The sequence below is a fragment of the Megascapheus bottae genome, chromosome 28 (genome assembly GCF_031878675.1).
Source record: "Megascapheus bottae isolate mThoBot1 chromosome 28, mThoBot2.hap1, whole genome shotgun sequence".
Lineage (NCBI taxonomy): Eukaryota > Metazoa > Chordata > Mammalia > Rodentia > Geomyidae > Megascapheus > Megascapheus bottae.
In genome coordinates, this window is record NC_143536.1 from 16,811,740 (window position 1) to 16,833,266 (window position 21,527).

The 21,527-nt window shown below is 46.9% G+C and overlaps 1 protein-coding gene across 1 annotated transcript in view; it reads left to right on the plus strand.

Annotated features, from left to right (window-relative positions):
* The first annotated feature begins 10,791 nt into the window (after positions 1-10,791).
* Bcr (BCR activator of RhoGEF and GTPase) overlaps positions 10,792-21,527 on the plus strand; it is a 132,186-nt gene continuing 121,450 nt past the window's right edge. The window contains exon 1 of the mRNA XM_090320678.1: positions 10,792-12,109. Within this exon, the coding sequence (XP_090176804.1) occupies positions 10,825-12,109 (1,285 nt within the window). The 5' untranslated portion in view covers positions 10,792-10,824. The remainder of the gene's footprint in view (positions 12,110-21,527) is intronic.

Here is a 21,527-nt window from a genome sequence, read left to right on the forward strand (position 1 = left end):
GCTTAGAGGTTCTCAGTGCCCTGCCGCCCAAGAGTTGTGACTGGAACAGGCTTATTTGCAAATGCTCAACCATGCCCAGCCCTCCTCAGGATGCCCCAATGGAGCCCTTTCCTAGCCCAGCCTGATCCCCATGACCCATTGTGTTGAACAATCTTCTCCCAGCCCAGCAACCACTGTGAGCAGCCTCATGTAGATCAGGCTCTCACTCCCAGCTTCCCTCAGTCTTGTCTTCAGCCCCACTACAGATCTCTAGTGAAGAGAAAGGTGTTAGAATCCATCCAAATCACAAATCACACTACAGCCTACAGGAGTGAAATGGGAGCTACGTCTAGATGAACCTCACTGAAGATTCAGATGTCTTAAACCAGGACACTTACAGTCCTCTAACATATAAAGGAGGCAGAAGATAGATTAAATTCACATGGACATTCACTCTGTGTGTGTGTATGTGTGTGTGTGTGTATACTGTGTGCACGCACACGTGCATGCATGTACCAATATCAGGGCTTGAACTCAAGGCCTAAGGCACTGTCCCTTAGCTTTTTTTTTCATATATTTTTATTGTAATTAATAGAAGGGTTACATTTATATTCACCAGATAGAAGGTGCATTACTTCACATACATTGATACCCTTTCTCGTGTCTTGGTCCCCATTTCCCTCCCCCCTCCCCTGCCCCTCATCTTGTTTTCCCCCCTTCCCTATCTGATTTCAAATAACCAAATACGCATTTAGGATATATCAGATAACAAGGTGAAATACTGTAACAATATGAGATAGCCAAGGGACAGCAAAAGAGATGAGAGATAACATAGTACATTGAGGACAACAATCACTCATTATATGGCTTTTGTTTCTATATCCTGGAGGTCCTTTCATTTAGTGTCATCCTATATAGCCTTATGTATCTATTGTAAATCTCTGCTAGGAAAGCCCAAGGTTTCTATTGATTATGACAAATGAGGGAAACCATTGAGCCTATGTTCCTTTGAGTCTGGCTTACTTCACTAAGTCTTTCCATTTCCTTACAAATGGGGCAATGTCGTTCTTTCTGACAGCAACATAGAATTCCATTGTGTATAAATACCACATCTTGTTGATCCACTCATCCACTGCATGGTAAATAGTGCTGTAATGAACATTGTTGTGCCCTTAGCTTTTTTTTTTTTCAATTTTATTTTATTGTAAAGGTGATGTACAGAGGGGTTACAATTACATAGGTAAGGTAATGAATACATTTCTTTTTGAACCTCTCCCTTGTTTTCTCCTGCTTTTCCTCCTCCCCCCAAGTTGTAATGTCCATTTCCAACATAGTGTCTAGTGAGTATTGCTGTTACATTGGTTTACCCACTGTTTCTGTGATTCCCCTTGCCTTCCCCAAATCAGATAAACTTGTATGCAAGAGAAGGAGGATTGAAATCAGAAAGTGACCGCAAGGAATAAAACAGAAAAGGAAGTGGCACTGTGGCTTAGGTGGTAGAGCGCTAGCCTTGAGCTGAAGTGCTTAGGGACAGGGCCCAGGCCCAGAGCTCAAGCCCCATGACCAGAAAAAAAAGGAAAAAAACAAGAAATAACGTCAAACAGTACACTAAAAAAAAAAATCCTCATTTCTGTATCGTAGAGATCATTTTGCTTAGACCATTTTATGTGGCCATATGTACATAGATATTAGGCTATTGTCAACCTCAGCTAGAACTATCTTAGGCATATGCTAATTATTACAAATGAGGAAAACCATGGAGCCTATGTTTCTTTGGATCTGGTTTACTTAACATGATTTGGAAAGCTGTATGGAAGTCCCTTATGACCCACCAATCCCACTCCTGGGCACTTAAACTAAAGCTCCAGCACAACTATGTTCACTGCAGCATTATTTACCATAGCTAACATACAGAATCAACCCAAATGCCCTTCAGTAGATGAATGGATCAAGAAAATGTGATATAGGGCTGGGAATGTGGCTTAGCAGTAGAATGTTTACCTAGCATGCATGAAGCCCTGGGTTTGATTCACAGTACCACATAAACAGAAAAAGCTGGAAGTGGTGCTGTGGCTCAAGTAGTACAGTTCTCGATTTAAACAAAAGAAGCTCAGGGACAGTGCCCAGGCCCTAGGTTCAAGCCCCAGGACTGACCAAAAAAAAATGTACATATATACAATGGAATTCCATGCTTCCATCAGAAAGAATGATACCACCCATTCATAAGGAAATAGACTTGGAAAAATCATGTTAAGTGGGTTTTTTTGTTGTTTTTATTGTTTTGTTTTCTCAAGGCTAGAGCTCTCTTATTTGAATCACATCTCTACTTCCAGCTTTTTGGTGGTTAACTGGAGACATTCCTGCCCAAATTGTCTTCAAAATGCAATCTTGAGTTTCCTAAGTAGTTAGGACTACAGGTGGGAAACACCCCTGCCTGGCACATTCACTATTATTCGTTTTCTGTTTGTTTGTTTGTTTGTTTTTGAGACAATGCCTCAGTATATAGCCCAGGTTGGTTTGAGCTTCTGAATGCTGGGATTATATACTACCACCCATTTTTATTCATGAATTCTTTTTTTTTTTTTTTTTTGCCAGTCCTGGGCTTGAGCTCAGGGCCTGAGCACTGTCCTTGGACTTTCTGAAGGCTAGAGCTCTACCACTTGAGCCTCAGCACCACTTCTGGCTTTTTTCTATGTATGTGGTACCGAGGAATCGAACCCGGGTCTTCATGCATGCTAGGCAAGCACTTTAACCACTAGGCCAAACTCCCGGCCCCTATTCATGAATTCTTACAAGGTCCTTTCCCAGCCTGGTCCTCAGCATTCTCTCATTTACTACTTCCAGAGCCAGCCCAAGCCTGCAGGGCAGGTGACCTGACTTTTAAGTGACTCCTGGTGCCACACAGGCTAAGACCAACTCTTATCTAGTTATAGTCCTGGGCCTCTGGAGACAATGGCAGGTAGACACACCATTCTAGGCCTGGGGGACTATAGAGAGGACATGGTGACAGAGGAAGAGTAGACCTGGATGGGGGGGGGACAGAGTGGGGTGGGCAGAGAGTCTTTTGGAAAAAAGAGAGAGGCACCTCTCTTCTATGCAAGAAATAGCGGGGTGGGCAGAGAGTCTTTTGGAAGAAGAAACACACAGAGAGGCACCTCTCTTCTATGCAAGAAATAATTTTAGATTGGCTTTGAGCCTCACCCAAGAAGCCCAGGGGCTTCAGGCACCACCCTGACATACAGCCCCCCACCCAACAGCTCCAAAGGCTCCTCTGCCATCTGCTGTGGCCTCCCATGTCACCTCCCATATGTCAGGCTTTTCCCAGGGGGGAAGCTGATGGGCAGACGGGAAGTGTGGCTGTCATTGCCTCCTTCCAGACAGATCCTTTCCAGACTGGATGCCTCCCTGGCATTCAAAGATACCAACCACCTGTCTGAGCCTGTGCCCCAAGAAGATGTTAGCTTTTCAGCCAGCCTACCCACTCTCAGTGATCTGGGATGCAAAGATCTTTACCACCATGGGTGGGGGTTCTCTGGCCTGAGGGTGTTCTGAGCTGCTGGAAGAAACAGCCTGGACATCATAATGGATAATGGTATCAAGAGCAGAGCAAGCTTGACTCATCTCAGCCCCTTCTCTCCCTGCAAAGGCTGCAGACAACAATTGGGAGATTGCACTGGGATTGATTGAGCATAAGGGACCTCATCAATAATTAATTCTGTGGAAAGCAGGGGAGTCTGCAAAGGGGCTTGGGAATTTTTTTTTTTTTGCCAGTCCTGGGCCTTGAACTCAGGGCTTGGGCACATTTGCACTCTGCCATTTGAGCCACAGAGCCTTTCTGGCTTTTTCTGTGCATGTGGTACCGAGGAATCGAACCCAGGGCTTTGTGCATGCTAGATGAGCACTCTACCACTAGGCTACGCTCCTGGCCCCTCCACTGGAAATCTTGTCCAACAGTTCCAGAAGATTTTCTTCTCCCATAGCAAGGATGTCCTAAGATATCCCTGCTCCCACTGTGGGCCAGGGGTATACAGGTCTGGGGAGACAGGGTACATTGTCCAGCACAGCACTAGCAATCAAAGCTAAGAACAGTTGCATTGCTGAGCCTGATTTTCTGGTTTTGCCCCTGGCTCCCTAGAGCTGACAGATGACAGATGAAGGATGACAGAAGATGGGGTAGGAGGGTCACGTCGTCATATCCCATGTGAAAGTTGCTCCCCTTCAGCTTCCAGCTAGGATAGAGATGGAAGTTCTGATCACACAGGAGAAAGGTTTTGGAGCTGGCTTTGAGTCTTAAGGCAGAAAGCCCTGCTCTGTTTAAGGGGTCTCACCATTGCCTGAGGGAACAATGGTCAGTTATTTGGGTCTCTGGTAGGCTAGGCTCAAATCTGGGCCTCCACCTATTGCCGTGTGATGGGGAGGTCACTGTCTTCTCTGAGATCCTTTCCCTGGGCCTTGTTGAAATGCTGGCTGTAAGAATGGAAAGGAATTTATATCTGTGGAGGTCTGGTCCCCGGTCTGTCGCCCATGAGGCCTGGGTGGATGGGAGCCTTGAAAACTGTGAGAGTCTCACAGGCAGGGCCACTGTACTTAACCCCATGACACCTTTGGGTGAATTAGAAAAAAGATGAAATCAAAGGCTCACAAATCAAAAGCAGACAGACTGGAGAAACTCTTTATCTCCAACCAAACCAACAATCCAAAAGTCAGAAGTAAAGGTATGGCTCAAGTGGCAGATAGCTAGCCTTGAGCAAAAACAAGCCAAACCAAGAGTAAGAGGCCCTGAATTTAAGCCCCAACAACCACCTTCCCCACAAAATGAAACAAGAAGCCAGTTGCCTATGGCTTACACTTGTAATCCCAGCTCAAGAGACTGAAATCTAGAGGTCAGAAAAGTCTGTGAGATTCCATCTTCAGAGTAAACCAAATGCCTGACGAGAGACATGATTCAAGTAGTACAGCACCAGCTAAGTAAGCAAGCCAAGCAAGAGGGAGGCCCTGAGTTCAAACCCTGGTACTGGCAAAGAAATGAGTTATTAGTTTTGACTGCTGTAAGAAAGTATCATAATCTGGATGGTTCATCTTTCCTCCCTTCCCCTTCCCCCTCTCTCTTCTTCTCTGTTTCCTTCCTGCAGCTTCTCCAGCCAGAGTATAGGGCTCTTTTCCACTCTGCTGGCCTTGGAACAGTACTAAATCTAGCCATGTCCTTCCCAAGGGCACCGCAGCTGTGGGCACAGGAGTTTTTCTTCCTTACCGAGTCTATTTCCCTAGTCCTTGTCACTTCCTTGTCCAGTCCTTTATGACTCTACTTCTTTGAATAGGAGGTGATTCCTTATCCTCTTGGTGACAAATATCAGACCTACAGAGACAACACACCATTTCCTTTCCTCCTTCCTTCCTTCCTTCCTTCCTTCCTTCCTTCCTTCCTTCCTTTCTCCCTCTCTCCCTCCTCCGCCCCTCTCTCTTTGACCATTCCTGGGACTTAAACTCAAGACCTGGGAAACTGTCCCTGAGCTTCTTTTGCTCAAGGCTAGCACTCTACCACTTGAACCACAGCACCACTTCCTGCTTTTTCTGTTTATGTGGAATCAAACCCAGGGCTTCGTGCATGCTAGGCAAACTATCACTAAGCCACATTCCCAGCCCCAACATGCCATTTTCTATCTTTTTTTTTGGTTTTGGTTTTTTAATGAACTTGGTACTTCAAGCTTTCATTCATATTGGCTAGTACTCTATCAACTGAACCAGACCTCCAACTCCTCTGTCTGTGGCTTTTAAGTACCCAGCTGCAACTGTCTAAAGTGGAAGACCTATTGGTGACCTAGACTAGGATGGAAGCCAAGTAAAAGAAAGGACCAGACTCCAGCATCATTCTAGAAGAGGAGCTCATAGGGTTTATAGATTTGGTGTAGGGAAGAAAGGACCAGCCAAAGGGCTGACAGGGGAACAGTGTGTGTGAGAGACAGCCACATGAGGCTATGATCCATCAACTGCATAGACAGATGGTGAATCTGCAGCTTCAAGAAGCCATAATGGAGATAATTATGTCCTTGGAGAATCCAGGAAGAGTCAGGAGTCTGGAGAAGACTTTCTTGGGCAGGTGGCACCTGGACTGGTGGTATGAACAAGAAACAGACAAAAATGAGCGTTCAAAGGTGTGGGTGTGTTCAAGAAATGGCCAGGTTAGAAAAAAAATGTGTATGGTAAGAAAGACGAGAGATCAGAGATTTTAAGTCTGTTCAAAGTTGAGATTTCAGTCTAAAGGAAATTAAAAGCTAATGGAACTTTCTACCACAATGGGCATGTCCCATCATCAGCAGTCACTAGCTCTCGTGTTGATTACTGGGCACCTAAAATGCGGCTTCAGCTACAAGAGAAGTGCATTGTAATTAGACTGAAACAGTCACAGTGACTGGCATCTTGGACAGTGTCTTAAGCATGGTGACTTGCTTAGATTCGTTGGTGGGTGACTGGGGTAGCGGATGAAGGAAATAGGGTGGGTGCTCCCTGTTATGGCCCAGCTCTGACTGCCTTATTATAATCACATACATAGTAAGAACCTTTCTCTCCTTGGGTTATGTTCTCTTCCAGAGCACACAAATAATCCTCATTTGACCAGTATAGACTGAGCATTTACTATGTGCTGAGCACTTAAGGACATTGGGGCATGAAATTAGACTGTGTTATGGGCTTAGAGCCAGCAGATACAGACACAAATGAGGATTTACACACTAGTATGGCTACACCCCATGTTCTTCCTTTGTCTAGTGAAGGATGGATAATGAGAAAGCTCTGCAGGAGAGAGGAAGGAGGGAGGGAGAGGAAGGACAGGGAGAAAAAGAGAAGAAAAGAGAGAGCTATGTTCAAAAGAATGAGAGGCTTAGAATGGGAGCACTCTCCTGAGAGTCCTGAGGATGAAAGACCAGAAGGAGCTGTCTCAGGGGAGAGGAAAGCTACTACTTGTGGGTTTGTGTCCAAATCATTTGCTGTGTCAAGAGGACAGGGCTTATAAACCCAAACCAAACATCTTCAGAGTATCTGTAACTCATTCCATTGTAACTTATATGTTTATGTGTAAAATATTAAGAGTTGAGCACAAAGCTGGGTGCCAGGGGCTTATCCTTATAATCCTAACAATATAGAAGGGTGAGATCTGAGGATCATGGTTTGAAGCTAGCCCAGGAAAGTCCATGAGAGTCTATCTCCAAATATCTACCAAAAGCAGAAGTGGAGCTGTGGATCAAGTGGTAGAATACCAGCTTTGAGGGAAAAAACGAAGGAACAGAGCTTAAGCCCTAAGCTCAAGCCTCAGTACTAGCACACTAAATAAATAAACAAATAAGTAAGTAAAGATAGATATAAAAGTTGAGCACAGTAGCATATGCTTATAGTTTCAGCTATTCAGGGAGATTAGGCAGAATTGCTTAAGCACAGGAATTCAGAAACTTAAAAAAAAAACATAGTAAGACCTCTCATCTCAAAACAAGTAAATGAGTAAACATAAAATATTCAATATTCGGGCCTGGTGCCAGTGGCTCACATCTGTAATTCTAGCTACTCAGAAGGCTGAGTTTTTGCTGTGGCTCAAGTGGTAGAGGGCTAGCTTTGAGAAAGCCCAAGGACAGTGCCCAGGCCCTGAGTTCAAGTCCCAGGATTGGCCCAAAAAAATTCAAGATGAAGCTAAGTAGTGGTGTGTGATCCAAAGAATGAGATATCGTATTTATAGATGAAGTCCCCCTACCAAACTCTCTCTCCCTCAGTCACTTAATTATCACACGAACCCTAGTGAATCCCAGATTTCCCCACAGAAACCAAGGTGTCCAAACAGTAAATGAAAGAATTTAGCACTCTGCCCTTTGGGATGCTCATTTTGCCTAGCCCACCCACTGGGTGACTAGTATTGATCATGATCCTGTGAGGTCAAGACTTTTTTTTTCAGTATAGGAATTAAGCTCAAGGCTTCCTGCTTGTCGACAGTTTGTCCTTCGCTTGAACCTCAATCCCAACCCCTTTGTATTTTTGTTTTAGAGATAAGGTCTAGTTATCTTTGGCCAGACTGGCTTCCAACTCTCAGTTCTTCTACTTCTCTGATTCTTTAATTGCTGGGGTTAAGGAATGTGAACACCACACCCAACTTTTTCTTTCTTTGTTTCTTTTTTCTTTAATTCTCCCTGTGCCCAATTGTGGGGCTTGAACTCAGGGCCTGGGTACTGTCCCTAAGCTTTAGTTAGCACTCTACTACTTTAAGCTACAGTTCCACTTCTGGTTTTTGAGTGGTTAATTGGAAATAAGAGTATTATGGACTTTCCTGCCTGGACTGGCTTTGAACTATGATCCTCTGCTCTTAGCCTCCTGAGTAGCTGCAACTATAGGCATGAGCCACTGGTTCCCACCTCTCTCTTTCTTTCCTTCCTCTTTCCCTCACTCCCCCCCTTCACCCCCCCTTTCTCTATATCTCTCTTTCCTTTCTTTTTTTTTTTTTTTTTTTTTTTTTTTTTTTTTTTTTTGTGAACTCTGGGCCTGAGCCTGGGCGTTGTCCCTGAGCTCTTCAGTTCAAGGCTACTGCCCTACCCCTTGAGCCACAGCCCCACTTCCCATTTTCTAGTGATTAATTGGAGATAAGAGTCTCCGGGTCTTTAGTGGGCAGGTTGACTTTGAACTTCCACCCTCAGATCTCAGCCTCCTGAGTAGCTAGGATTACAGGCATGAGCCACCATGCTGGCTTTCTTTCCTTTCTTTTGCCAAGCTGGGGATTAAACCCAGGGCTTTGCACTTTCCAAAGTATCACTGAACCACATCCCCAGCCCAGGTCAGGATTGATTTATTCCCATTTTGAAGAAGAGGTTATAGAGAAGGAGAACCCTATTCACTAGTGCACTGAGATTCTTGTTCCCATGGGTCCTGAAGTCAGAGAATACTGGCATCTCAATTTCCTTCTCTGAAAAATGGGATGTATATGGTTCAGGCAGGATATGAGGTTAGAGAAAATGAAGGTGAATAATAGAATCACCAGTGCAGGAAATTCGTGAGGTCTGCAGAGGGCAGCAGTGAGCTATGCAGCTCCATTGAGCCTTCAGGCTGGATCCTCAGGGTGGTTTGGCCCAGCCATCATAAACAACTCATCACTAACTGGAACCGATGCTATAAACTCAGTCCAAAACATGTTTGTCTCATCCAGGCACTTTATGAAAGGTGCTCACAGTATTTTACAGATGAGGACAAAAGTGAGACCCAGAGAAGGGAAGGGAATTGCCAAGGTCACAAAGCTGGAAGTGGGAGACACAAGAACTGGACCCAGGCTAGTCTGGCTGTTAGGTCTGGTTTTTGTTTTTTCATTGTTTGTTTGTTTTTTCTCTAGACTGGATGTCAGGGCATCTACTTTCTGGGACACTGGAACTAGAAGGAATAACCTGTCATATCCACCCAGGATAGCAGTTTTTAGGAAGCAGATGCTAGGGTTCTCATTTCAGTGCTCGTAGAGAGGGAAGGGTGATCAGTACTGAAGGCCCAGTTCATGGGTTGTCAAATCCTATTTTCTTTTCCCTTTTCTCAGCTGGTGGGTTGAGTATTTTTATTTCATATTCATCAGACTCTCTACAGACAGGATGCTCTGCTGTGTGTCTCAGATCTCTGGGCTTCCTAGGGGAACCATCAAAGATGTAGTTTTACTATCTGTTCTGGGCTTTCTGGCCTTTCCACTTAAACCCTAAGGCCAAGGGGGAGGCAAAGACTAAGTGGTAAGCTTTGCATCATCTAGACATGGGAAAACTACACTGACTTCTGGTACTCACAAAAACACCACCCAGTGAGCATGAGGAAAAAATGGCAGTGATTTAAAAGGAAGGGGAGGGGGAAATAAATTCTATTTATCAACCTGTGCTAGGTGTTTCTGACAATCCTGTGTGACAGTTATCGTTTCATAACTCCAGTTTTTTTGGCACAGAAGCTGCTGCCTCAGTGACTTAGCCTGGTCTTGGCTGCCTGACTGGGTGACCTGTCCTGTCAGCTCCTCTCTGGATTAGGCCCCAGTTGGCCTTTTCTAGCATGTTGTTGGGGGCCAGGGTTCCAGGCTGGGGTGAAATGAGCCAGGTATTCCAGGTGTGCGGAACTAGCCCAGGACCTTATGGCTGCGAGCCAGGTTCGCTGCCGATGTGGCCTCAGTTTCCCTCCGCGCTCAGAGGACCTACAGGAGGGCAGCGGGTCTGTGTGGGTGGTGGTGGTGGGGGGAAAATCAACCTTCCAGAGGCCCCCCCCCACCTCGCACCCGCGGCGCGGCCCCTTTAAGAGGCGCGCCCAGCTCTCCCCCTCCCCCCTCCCCCCCCCCCCCCCCCCGTCAGCCACGCCACGGCCACCGCCCCCCGGCCCTCCCCTTCCTGCGGCGCTGAGTGCGGGCCGGGCTCGAGTGCGGCGGCGAGAGCGGGCCGGGCGTAGCGCAGCGCCGGAGCTGGAGGCGGCGACGGCGGCGGCGGGCGAATTGCAGAGCCAAGGCTGAGGAGCAGGCGGACACCGCCGCCATGGGCCTGCGGCGGCCGGGCTGAGCCGAGGGCAGCGTCTGCCCCGCGCCGCTCGGCACAGAGGAGCCCCGCACACAATAGCGGCGCGCGCAGCCCCGCGCTCCCCCCCACGCGCGCGCCGCGCCCCGCCCCGCGCCTCTCTCCGCCCGCGGTAGCCGATCGGCCCGCCTCACCTGCCTCCCGGGGAGGGGGCGGGCATTGTTCGCCGCCACCACCGCCGCGTCGGGCCATGGGGGTCGCCGGGCACCCCGGGTCGGGCCTGGTGAGGTCGCCGCGCCGCCGCTGAGGCCAGCTCCGCGCGCAGCCCGGCGGCACAGGTGAGGCCGGCCGCGCCATGGTGGACCCCGTGGGTTTCGCCGAGGCTTGGAAGGCGCAGTTCCCGGACTCGGAACCTCCGCGCATGGAGCTGCGCTCCGTGGGTGACATCGAGCAGGAGCTGGAGCGTTGCAAGGCCTCCATTCGGCGCCTGGAGCAGGAGGTGAACCAGGAGCGCTTCCGCATGATCTACCTGCAGACGCTGCTGGCCAAGGAGAAGAAGAGCTACGACCGCCAGCGCTGGGGCTTCCGGCGCGCCGCGCAGACCCCCGACGGCGCCGCCGAGCCCCGCGCGCCCGCGCCGCGCCCGAGCCCCGCCGCCGCCGCCGCCGACGACGCTGACCCACCACCGCCTGCCGAAGATCCCGATGTCCGGCCCGACGGCGAGGGGTCTCCGGGCAAGGCCCGGCCGGCGGCTGCCCGAAGATCCGGGGCCGCCGCGCCCCCGGACCGGGACGATCGAGGCCCTCCCACTAGCGTGGCTGCGCTTAGGTCCAACTTCGAAAGGATCCGTAAAGGCCCTGGGGCGGCCGACTCCGAGAAGCCCTTCTATGTGAACGTCGAGTTTCACCACGAGCGAGGCCTGGTGAAGGTCAATGACAAAGAGGTGTCGGACCGAATCAGTTCCCTGGGCAGCCAGGCCATGCAGATGGAGCGCAAGAAGTCCCAGCAAGGGGCTGGGCAGGGCCTGGGGGACGCGCCCAGGCCTCAGTACCGCGGACGCTCCTCCGAGAGTAGCTGCTGCCTCGACGGCGACTACGAAGATGCCGAGTTGAATCCCCGCTTCCTGAAGGACAACCTGATCAATGCCAATGGCGGCAGCAGACCCCCTTGGCCGCCCCTGGAGTACCAGCCCTACCAGAGCATCTACGTCGGGGGCATGATGGTGGAAGGGGAGGGTAAAGGTCCCCTCCTCCGTAGCCAGAGCACGTCAGAGCAGGAGAAGCGCCTCACCTGGCCCCGCAGGTCCTACTCCCCCCGGAGCTTTGAGGACAGTGGAGGTGGTTATACCCCAGACTGCAGCTCCAATGAGAACCTCACCTCCAGTGAGGAGGACTTCTCCTCTGGCCAGTCCAGCCGAGTGTCCCCCAGCCCTACCACCTACCGAATGTACCGGGACAAGAGCCGTTCACCTTCGCAGAACTCGCAGCAGTCTTTCGACAGCAGCAGCCCTCCTACACCACAGTGCCAGAAAAGGCACCGACAGTGCCAGGTCGTGGTGTCCGAGGCCACCATTGTGGGGGTCCGCAAGACTGGACAGATCTGGCCCAGTGATGGGGACAGCACTTTCCATGGGGACACAGGTAGGTACCAGGGTGTGTGCAGGCACACACCTCTGCAGGAATCTGTTAAAGGGTAGGGGAAGCCACAAAAGGGAAATCAGTAGAGAGGAGGAATGAATACTTTTTTGAGTGGTTTTTCCATTACTCTTGTGGTTCAAGCTGCTCCTTTTCCTGAACTCTACCACCTTTCTTCCTCCAGCAGGTAGGAATCTCAGTGTTTGGGATGGGCTGGGGCTGGGAAGAGTGATCTATGTAGGGGGTGGCCGGTGGCTTCTTCCTGTGTGTTTGGAGGAGGATACTCTGTCTCTATGCTAAGTGTGGTCCCTCCCAGTTGGATGCGAGGATGGTATAAAGCCAGAGTCATTTCTACATGTAGACCTGATCCCCTTCAGTGAGAACTGGTCTGTGCATAGAACATTACCACCACACCATTCTTGCCCTGGAGCGGAAATGTTGGGGAGCGGGGAAATGTTGGAGAATGGGAGACCCAAGATGTGCAAGCTGGTTGAGCACTAGTGACTCACGCCTGTAATCCTATGGTCCAGCGCTGGTGACTCACGCCTGTAATCCTAGCGATACTCAAGAGGGCTGAGATCTGAGGATCAGAGTTCAAAGCCAGCCTAGGCAAGAACATTGTCCAATTAGCCACTAGAATACTGGAAATGGAGCTGTGGCTCAAAGTGGTAGAGAGCTAGCTTTGAGCAAAAAGAGCTCAGGGACAGCTCCTAGGCCCAGAATTCAAGCCCCACAACTGACATTTAAAAAAAAAAAAAGATATTCACACTGCATGCAGGCCTTGGAAGTTTCAAGCTCACTTGGTGGCAAGTCAGAGCAGGTGAAGGTAGAAATTAGAAGGAAATGAGGTGACAGAGGATCTGACTCAGTGGGGCCACTAGAAATCAATGAGATGAAGATTTTATCTGGGGCTGAAGCATAGCTGCACCCATTATGATCTTCCTGGCCTGGAAGGACGGCTTCATCCATCATTCCTTACCCGCAGGCTCCTCCATGCTTCAAAACCTACCCTAGTGTAGTACTGGTCCTCCAGTATGCCCTTGCTTCCTGGTCTTTCCAAGCTAAGTACCCACAGTACTTATTTTGGGCTCTTGGCTCATTGTCAGACCCTAGTCCTAAAGTTAAGCCTATGGGATTATACATAACTAATGTGCTGTAAACAAGAGGCCATTCATTGGGCCTTTGGACAAGTTAATAGGACAAGGATTTGAGGTGCAGGTAAAGTTTACAGATAGGATAAGAAGAGAGGGAGTAGTGAGTAGGCTGTCAGGCTTAGGGTTTGGGTAGAGTAGGAGCCTGTGAGGCTGTCATGGATCTCTTGGAGTTCTCAGTTGGACTGATCCGGTTTTCTGCTTCATTGATTTTTCTTTTTCTGCTGATAGAATTGCATGTGCTTGGTTTGTCAGAATTCCTTTTGAAACAAGTTAGGCTATTTTTGGCTCCACTAAGCTGCTGCTGCTGCTGTTGCTGTTGCTGCTGTTGCTGCTGCTGCTGCTGCTGTGTGTGTGTGTGTGTGTGTGTGTGTGTGTTCAGCATGCTATCCTGTTTGTTTTAGGTATATCCACTTGCAGCTGAGGGTGGCTGTGGTGTGTGGTAGGACCAGCCTGTGGCCTGGCTGTGCTGCATTCCCCAATTCTCTAGTGTAGAGATGAGAAATGGTAGTATTCAAAAGCATACTTTGCAGGCACATCAGCTCCTTCTGAGTCTGGAGGATTGCCCAGGGGTTAGTGGGTACCAGCCTTGTCCAATCAACTGTCTGCCAGGCAGACTAACTTGAAATGTCCTTCAGTGCCTTGGTGTGAGAGAACATTTATTAATAAAGAAAATGAAAGATTTTCATGGAGACCTGAAGTCTGAAATAATACTCAATAGAAAGTTGAGCCCAGCTTTTCCTATAGCTCCTGTGGATGGGTCCATGTTGACCACTACATAGTCAGGTCCCAGCCACAGTCAGAGAAGGTAGAAGTAGGAATTAGAAGTAAGTGAGGCTGGGTACCTGTGGCTCCTACCTATAATTCTAATTACTTATGAGGCTGGGATTGAAGATTGCAGTTTGAAGTCAGCTTGGGCAGAAAAATCTAAACTACTCTTATTTCCAGTTAACCATCTAAAGACTGGAAATGGAGTTGTGGCTCAAAAAGCACTAACTTTGAGCAAAAAAAGCTCAGGGACACACACAGGACCTGAGTTTAAGCTCCAGGACTGGCACCAAAAAAGGAAGAGGAGAAGAAGAGGAGGAGGACGAGGAGGAAGAAGAAGAAGAAGAAGAGGAGGAGGAGGAGGAGGAAGACACCCAGCAGGAGAGACACATGGGTTAGATTCTCAGGAAATACGCTGAGGAGTTAATTTCATAACTTTGGATCCCAAAATTTTCCCATCTACTAGGTTTTATATTTTTCCTCAGGTTTTTTTTTTTTTTTGGTCGGGACTTGAACTCTGGGCCTGGGCGCGGTCCCTTAGCTCCTCAGCTCAAGGTACCGGCACAGCCCCACTTTCTAGTGGTTAATTGGAGATAAGAGTCTCACGTTCTTTAGTTCCTATGCTGGCTTTGAACCATGATCCTCAGATCTCAGCCTCCTGAGTACCTAGGATTATAGGTGTGAGCCACTGCACCCGACTATTTGTTCCTGTTTTATCAGTGTGCTTTTTGTTTGTTTCTTTGAGGCAGGATCTTATTACATAGCCCAGGCTAGCCTTAAATTCACAATTTTCCTGCCTCAACAGACTCAAATGCTAGTCTTTATCCCATGGATCTTGAGTTTTTCTGTTTTTGTTTTTGTTTGTTTGTTTTTTCTTAATGTGTGGTTTTTTTTTTCTGTCATTTCTACCTTTTTTATTGAGTAAAATCGCTTGCCCTTTGGATTCCAGCAATGTGTAGGTGCCAGAAAGATCACTGCTTTGTTTTTCCCTTCGTGATGGGAAACTGGTTGGAGTAACTGTGGGCCTACCAAAGGTTACCCAGGCCTTTTGCTGGTTCTGTCATCGCTTCTATAGACCAGAGCTATGGCTGCCTCTCGATTGATTGCAGGTTCCTCTGTATGAATGGAGGCAGAGAGGGAAATGTAGGAGGGTGGAAGCCGTCTACATCAAATTATATAAGTTTTTTTGGCTCTAGAAGGCTGATGTGTTTTGGGAGAAGAATGAAGCGTTCTGGAACATTTTCACTGAAGGAACTGAGGGTGCTGTTAAGTGGTGCCTGTTAATGTGCCTGCACTGTGACTCTCTGTTGCCTAATTTGTTGTTTTCAGAGCTGTTTCCCTTCATTGGTTGAGGGTCTGTGTGTATAACTGTTACCCTGGCTAGAACAAGGATACTACGCTGAACCCACTTGGGAAAGGACTAGATAATATAGGAGGCTTGGCTGCAGCTGTCCCTTGTGGTTTCACAGTGAATGTGAAAGTGTTGGGGCTCTAACCAATAGCTCTGAGTTTTAACTGCTGCTGCTGCCTTGCAAATCAAAGATCAGGGGTGACGGTATATTAAATGAACCATGACTCTCATAGAAGTCCTTCCTGTGAATACAACTGCTTGGTTTCAAGAAAGATATTTTTTAAAGCAGTGCGTGGTGGCTCAGGAGGCTGAGATCTGAGGATCCTGGTTCAAGGCCACCCTGGGCACTTAAGACCATGAGATTCTTATCTCCAATTAACCACCAGAAAAACGGAAGTGGTGCTGTGGCTCAAGGGGTAGGCTGGTAGCCTTGAGCTGAAGAGCTGAGGGACAATACCTAGGCCCAGAGTTCAAGCCCCATTAGCAAGACACACACACAAGAAAGATTTTTTTCCCTTGAAAAATAGTTACTTTAATTGCAATGTATTACTTATGTAACACATTATAGGTTCATTAATTTTAGTGTGATAAAATACACATACCATAAAGTGTACCACCTATTTTTGAGGAGGTGTTAGAGATGAAACCTTGGATTCTGGCACATACTAGGCAAGTATTCTGCCACTGAGCTATATCCCCAGTCCCCACTTCAGTCATTTTAAGTGTGCATTTCAGTGGCATTATGTTGTACAGTCATCACCCTCACTTGCATGTGTGTGTGTATATACTGGAGTTTGATCAAAAGCCTTGGGTAGCCGGGCATGGTGGCTCACGACTGTAATTCTAGCTACTCAGGAAGCTGAGATCTGAGGATCTCAGTTCAAAGACACGCCAGGCACTAAAGAATGTGAGACTTTTATCTCCAATTAACCACTAGAAAACCGAAAGTGAGGCTGTGGCTCAAGGGGTAGGGTGGTAGCATTGAGCTGAAGAGCTCAGTGACACTGCCCAGGCCCGGAGTTCAAGCCCCACAACCGACCAAAAAAAAAAGCCTTGGATATGCTAAGCTCTTGCTCTCTCATTGAGCCACACCCCTAGCACTCTTTCATCTTTCTAAACTAAAACTGTATATATTAAATAATAACTACTCATCCCCTCTAGATCCAGTAGAGCAGTCACTGTTTACTGTTTTTGTGGGGAGGGGTGCTGATACTGGAGCTTGAACTTAGAATTTCTCCCTTGGCTTGTTTTTGCTCTGGCGCTTTACTACCTGAGCCATATTTCCATTTCTGGCTGTTTGCTGATTAGTTAGTGCTAAGAGTCTTACCAGCTTTTCTGCATGTCCTGGCTTTGAACCTCAATCCTCGGATCTCAGCTTCTTAAGTAGCTAGGATCACAGTCTATCTCATTTTTATTTTGTTGGTCATAGGGCTTGATTTCAGGACCTGGGCATTGTCCCTGACCTTTTTTGCTCAAGGCTAGTCTCTACCACTTTGAGTCACAGCTCTACTTCTGTTTTTTTTTTTTTTTTTTTTTTTTTGTGGTTAATTGGAGATAAGATTTTCACAGATTTTCTTGCCTGGATTGACTTTGAACTGCGATCTTCAGATCTCAGTCTCCCAAGTAACTAGGATTACAGGCATGAGCCACCAGCGGCTGTCTCCATCCCATTTTTTAATCTCCCATTTATTTACCTGTCCTACTTATCTTACCAATGTAATCTATAATATTTGTTATCGTGGCATTTTTTTTTCCTCAGGTAAAAATATGAGGTTCTCTGGGGCAGCATTCTCATCCTTAACTTCCCGACTCTGAAGTTTAATATCATGATTTCTTTAGGAAAAAAAAAAATCTGTCATTGAGGATGCTCTTTCTTTGGCTTTCACACCCACCATTTTCAAGTGCCCAGTATGAGTCTTCCAAGCTATCTCATAAACTACCACAGACAGAATGGACAAAATAATACTGGTTTATTTTCTAACACTCCGAAGGGTACTTGGAGGGTTGATGGTTTCCTTTGAGCTACTCTTCTAGGCTTGCAGATGCCATCTTGTTGTCTTTCCTCCCTAGTGCTTTCTTATGTCCAGATTTGTCTTTGTGAAGACATCAATCTGATTGGATTAGGGCCTACCCCATTGGGTCCACCCCAGGGACCCCTTTTTAACTTCCCTTCCCCCTGCCCTTTTCTTCCTGCCCCTCCCTACCTTCCTTTTTTTTTTGCCAAAGCAACCACCTCTTCCTATTCAGTCACTTAGAGATATTTATTGAGCTTCTACTATGTGTTTCGCAGTGCCTTCAAGGAAATTCTCTCTTGCCTTTCTTCATGGATATCTGAATGGCTTATCTCCAAGGGCCATGCCCTCCAAACATTAAAGAACAGGCTAGGTATGGGGGTACATACCTATAACCCCAGCAGTTGGGAGGCTGAGGTACAAGGTAAGCAAGCTCAAGGCAGTCAGGGCTGTATAGCAAGATAAGAACCTGCTTCAAAATAAAATCCAAACCAAACAAACATGAAAAACAATGAACAAAAACACAGTCTTTTTAATGTCCAAGCATCTTCCCCTAACTATGTATCTTACTTTAACTGTATGTTTGCAGCTATTTCCTGTTAATCCTGTGTCTGTCTGACTTCCTTCTTTAGGGTGATGAAATCCTTAAGACAAATAATTTTGTGTCCTACTGTGGCATCCTGTAGGACATGCCATACTCTGAGCTCTTTTAACAGTGTATACAGGGTTCAGTGATGATGCTTCTGAGCCCATGAAGGTCTGCCTGTGTCTCAGGTACCATTTCATCACTTCATGAAATGAAACTCTACCTTTTGAATTTCATGTGCTTAGATCCTTCCTTGTTCTAGCCAGATCCTTCTCAATGGTAAACTCTGGCTTTGGAGATTATCTGACTGGTTTTGTTTTTTTCCCAGTCTTTAGAGAGTATTCTGATTCCTCGGACTGGAGCATACTAACAAGCAGTTTCAAATTCTGACTGTTGCTGCTGTGACCTTGCAAAATGACTGAGGTCCTGGTGGGTGTTTGGTCCCCAAGGGAAGAACATCTGGCAAGTTTATCAACACATGTGCCTGTGCCTCCCGGGTGGAAAGACTAGGGCAGCCCATTGGTGTGGTAAATAGGTTTCTCATGGAGGCTGTCTCATGAGCCCTGGAAACATTCTTGTAAAGTGGCTGGAGGAAGATTATTATTGTAATTATATGCTGTCCAGTGATTGAGTCCGAGGGTGAAGGAGACAACAAATATGGCCTAAAATAACCCACCCAGGGTTCAGTGGCTGGTGATAGGGCTGAGTTGGGGATGATAATCACATGAAAGCAGACATAGGGTGACTCCCCAAATGGAGGAAACCTTGATCAGTTATTTGGCAAACACAAATTGAGTACTTGCTGTGTCAGACACTGAGTGCTGAATTCTACAAGTTAGGCTTTCCCTGGATAATCTTATTTCAGTTGGCTGGGTAGACAGCCACCTTAAAAAACTCCTGGTCCAGCCTTTAGGCTAGTCCTTGAAGGCATCAGCCACTCAGGGATCTAATTTCTTTTATTTTGTAAATCTCCTGTTGAGATTTCCTGACTTGTTTGTTGTTTTTGGTGGTGTTAGAGATAGAACTCATCTAGTGCTGTTTCACTAAGTTGAAGTCCCATCACTTTCCTAACTTGATAGCTTCTTCTGCTGAGGCTTTACCAGCAGGTTGTGTGATGAGGGACCTGAGACATCAGATCTGTTCATCTCCATTGACTCCTCCTGCAGTCAAGGGGAATGAATGCTATTACTGACTGTGGTTAGATGCATGTTCTAAGAAGTGTTTGAAGGAGAAGGTGTAAGGCCTGGCTGGGAATAGTGGGAAGAAATGCCAAGATGGCTGGCCTTATATTTAGAGAGTCAAGTACATAGTCCAGGGAGCCCAAGAAAGGAGCCATCTCTAGGCTAGTCAAGGCACAGCTATGGGACATTGGAAAAAGAGGAGGAAACCTCATGTACCATCTAACATAGGAGCCAGCCTGGCAGAGCCAGGAGTACGGGATCCTTGACATAGTGCTGCTGTTGGCTGCAGAAGAGCTTTTGAAGAGTCATTTTATTTTAAAAGCCCCTATGCTCTTTTTAAAAGTGCCCTCTGGAGTCAGTTGGAATGCAGTAGAATAGGAAACCATTTTCTTCACATAAGAATATGTTAATGGTCGTTCTCAAAGTGGCCTAAAGGAGGCAAAGAATATAGATCCAGATTCAACTGGAAGTGTTGCCACTTGTGGTTGTGTACCCTTATGCAAGGATTTCATTCTAACTTTGTCTCATTTTACCTCTGAGGCTCAGCCAGGACTCAGGATGAGCTCCAGTGTGACCCAGGGGTCTGTCATGGCCTTCACTGCCCTCCATTTCTTCCAAGTCTTTCTAGGTCTAGTGGTGTTCACTCTTTTAAAAGTGCACAATAAACTGAAGGCTTGTATTTCTCTTCCATTCATATATTGAAATCCCTGTCCCCAAGGTAATGGGACCTAAGGCCTTGATCATGATTAGTGATTAGGTGCAGGTGAAGCCCTGGTGAATAGGATTAATGCTTTTATAAAAGAGATCCCAGGAACCCAAACCCTATTCTTTGTATCATGAGAGGGCACAGCAAGAAAGTGCCATCTGTGAACCTTCAGGAAGGATCTCTTGGTTCCTTGGTCTTGGACTTCCAGGCTTCAAAACAGAGAAATAAATGTTTATGGTTTAAACAACAGCCTGAATTGACTAAGGCAAAAGTAAAGTGTATATTTTTTTACATCATAGTACTTAATTGAAGCCACCTACATCAACTAGTGTTAATCCTCAGACCATTCAGGCCAGGATATTTGGGCTCTGTGCTGACATCAGCCTGAGACCGGCACAGGTCAAGTTATTTGAGGTGGCCTTTGTCCTCTACTTGAAAGGATAGAATGGGGTCCTTTTTGTGGTGTTCCTGGACCTTTAAGTCTTGTGGCTTTTGGGGCTTTGGAAGCTAGGATCTTGGAGAGAGTTTTTCTTGATTTTTCTCATTAATAACCCCTGCCAAGTTGGTAGAGGGAAGCCTTTTAACTATTTAGTTCTCATTTTTAATGATTGTGAGGCAGTAAGTCCTTGGCTTTCTCAAGCCTAGAGCTCTACCACTTGAGCCACAGCACCACTTTCGGCTTTTTTTTTTTGGTTGGTTGTGGGGCCTTGAACTCTGAGCCTAGATGTTAGATGTTGTCCCTGAGCTCGTCAGCTCAAGGCTACCATCCTACACTGGAACCACAGTGCCACTTCCAACTTCTAGCTTTTTCTATGTATGTGGTACCAAGGAATCAAACTTGGGTTTTCCTGCATGCTACGCAAGCACTCTACCACTAGGCCAAACTCCTGGCCTTCTCCCCACTCCTGTTGCTGTTTCGTGAGAACCCATGTTCAAGCAGCTTTATTGAGACATAATTCACACCATGCAGTTTGCTTGTTCAAAGACTTATATTTAAGTGAAGAGTGATGATGCACACCTGTAATCCCAGCACTTGGAAGGCTAAGGCAGGAGAGTCTTGAGTTTGAAGCCGGCCTACGCTCTACAGCAAAACCTTAGCTGAGAAAAAAATAAAGAAAAGAAAGGGTGTATTTCAGTGTTTTTCACATAGTCATAGTTATGCAACTATCATCACTGTCTATTTTTAGGACATTTTCATTACCTCAAAAAATAAACCTTGAATCCTTGAATTATGACCCCCCCCCACACCCATCCTGCCAGCTACTAATCTCCTTCCCTCCTTTCCCATCTCCTCCTCTCTGTTTCTTGTACTTTTCTTTTTGAGACAGGGTCTTGCTGGGTAGTGCAGGCCACTATGACACAATACCACAGATGGGATGACTTAACCAGCAAACATTTGCTAGTCACAGTTCTGCCAGCTTCAGTGCCAGCATGTTTGGATTCTTGGTGAAAGATCCCCCCTTTCCAGTTGATAGATAATCTCACTGTGCCTCACTTGGTGGAGAGGGGCACAATCACCTGTCCTGCTTCTTATGAGAGCACCCACCCTATTCCTAATCACCTACTGTTACCTCCATTTTAATAGGATTCCAACAGTATATATTTAGAGGGCACCCAGACATTCAGTTCTGTGTAAACATTACCTACCACCCAAAGCTGGAACCTTCCT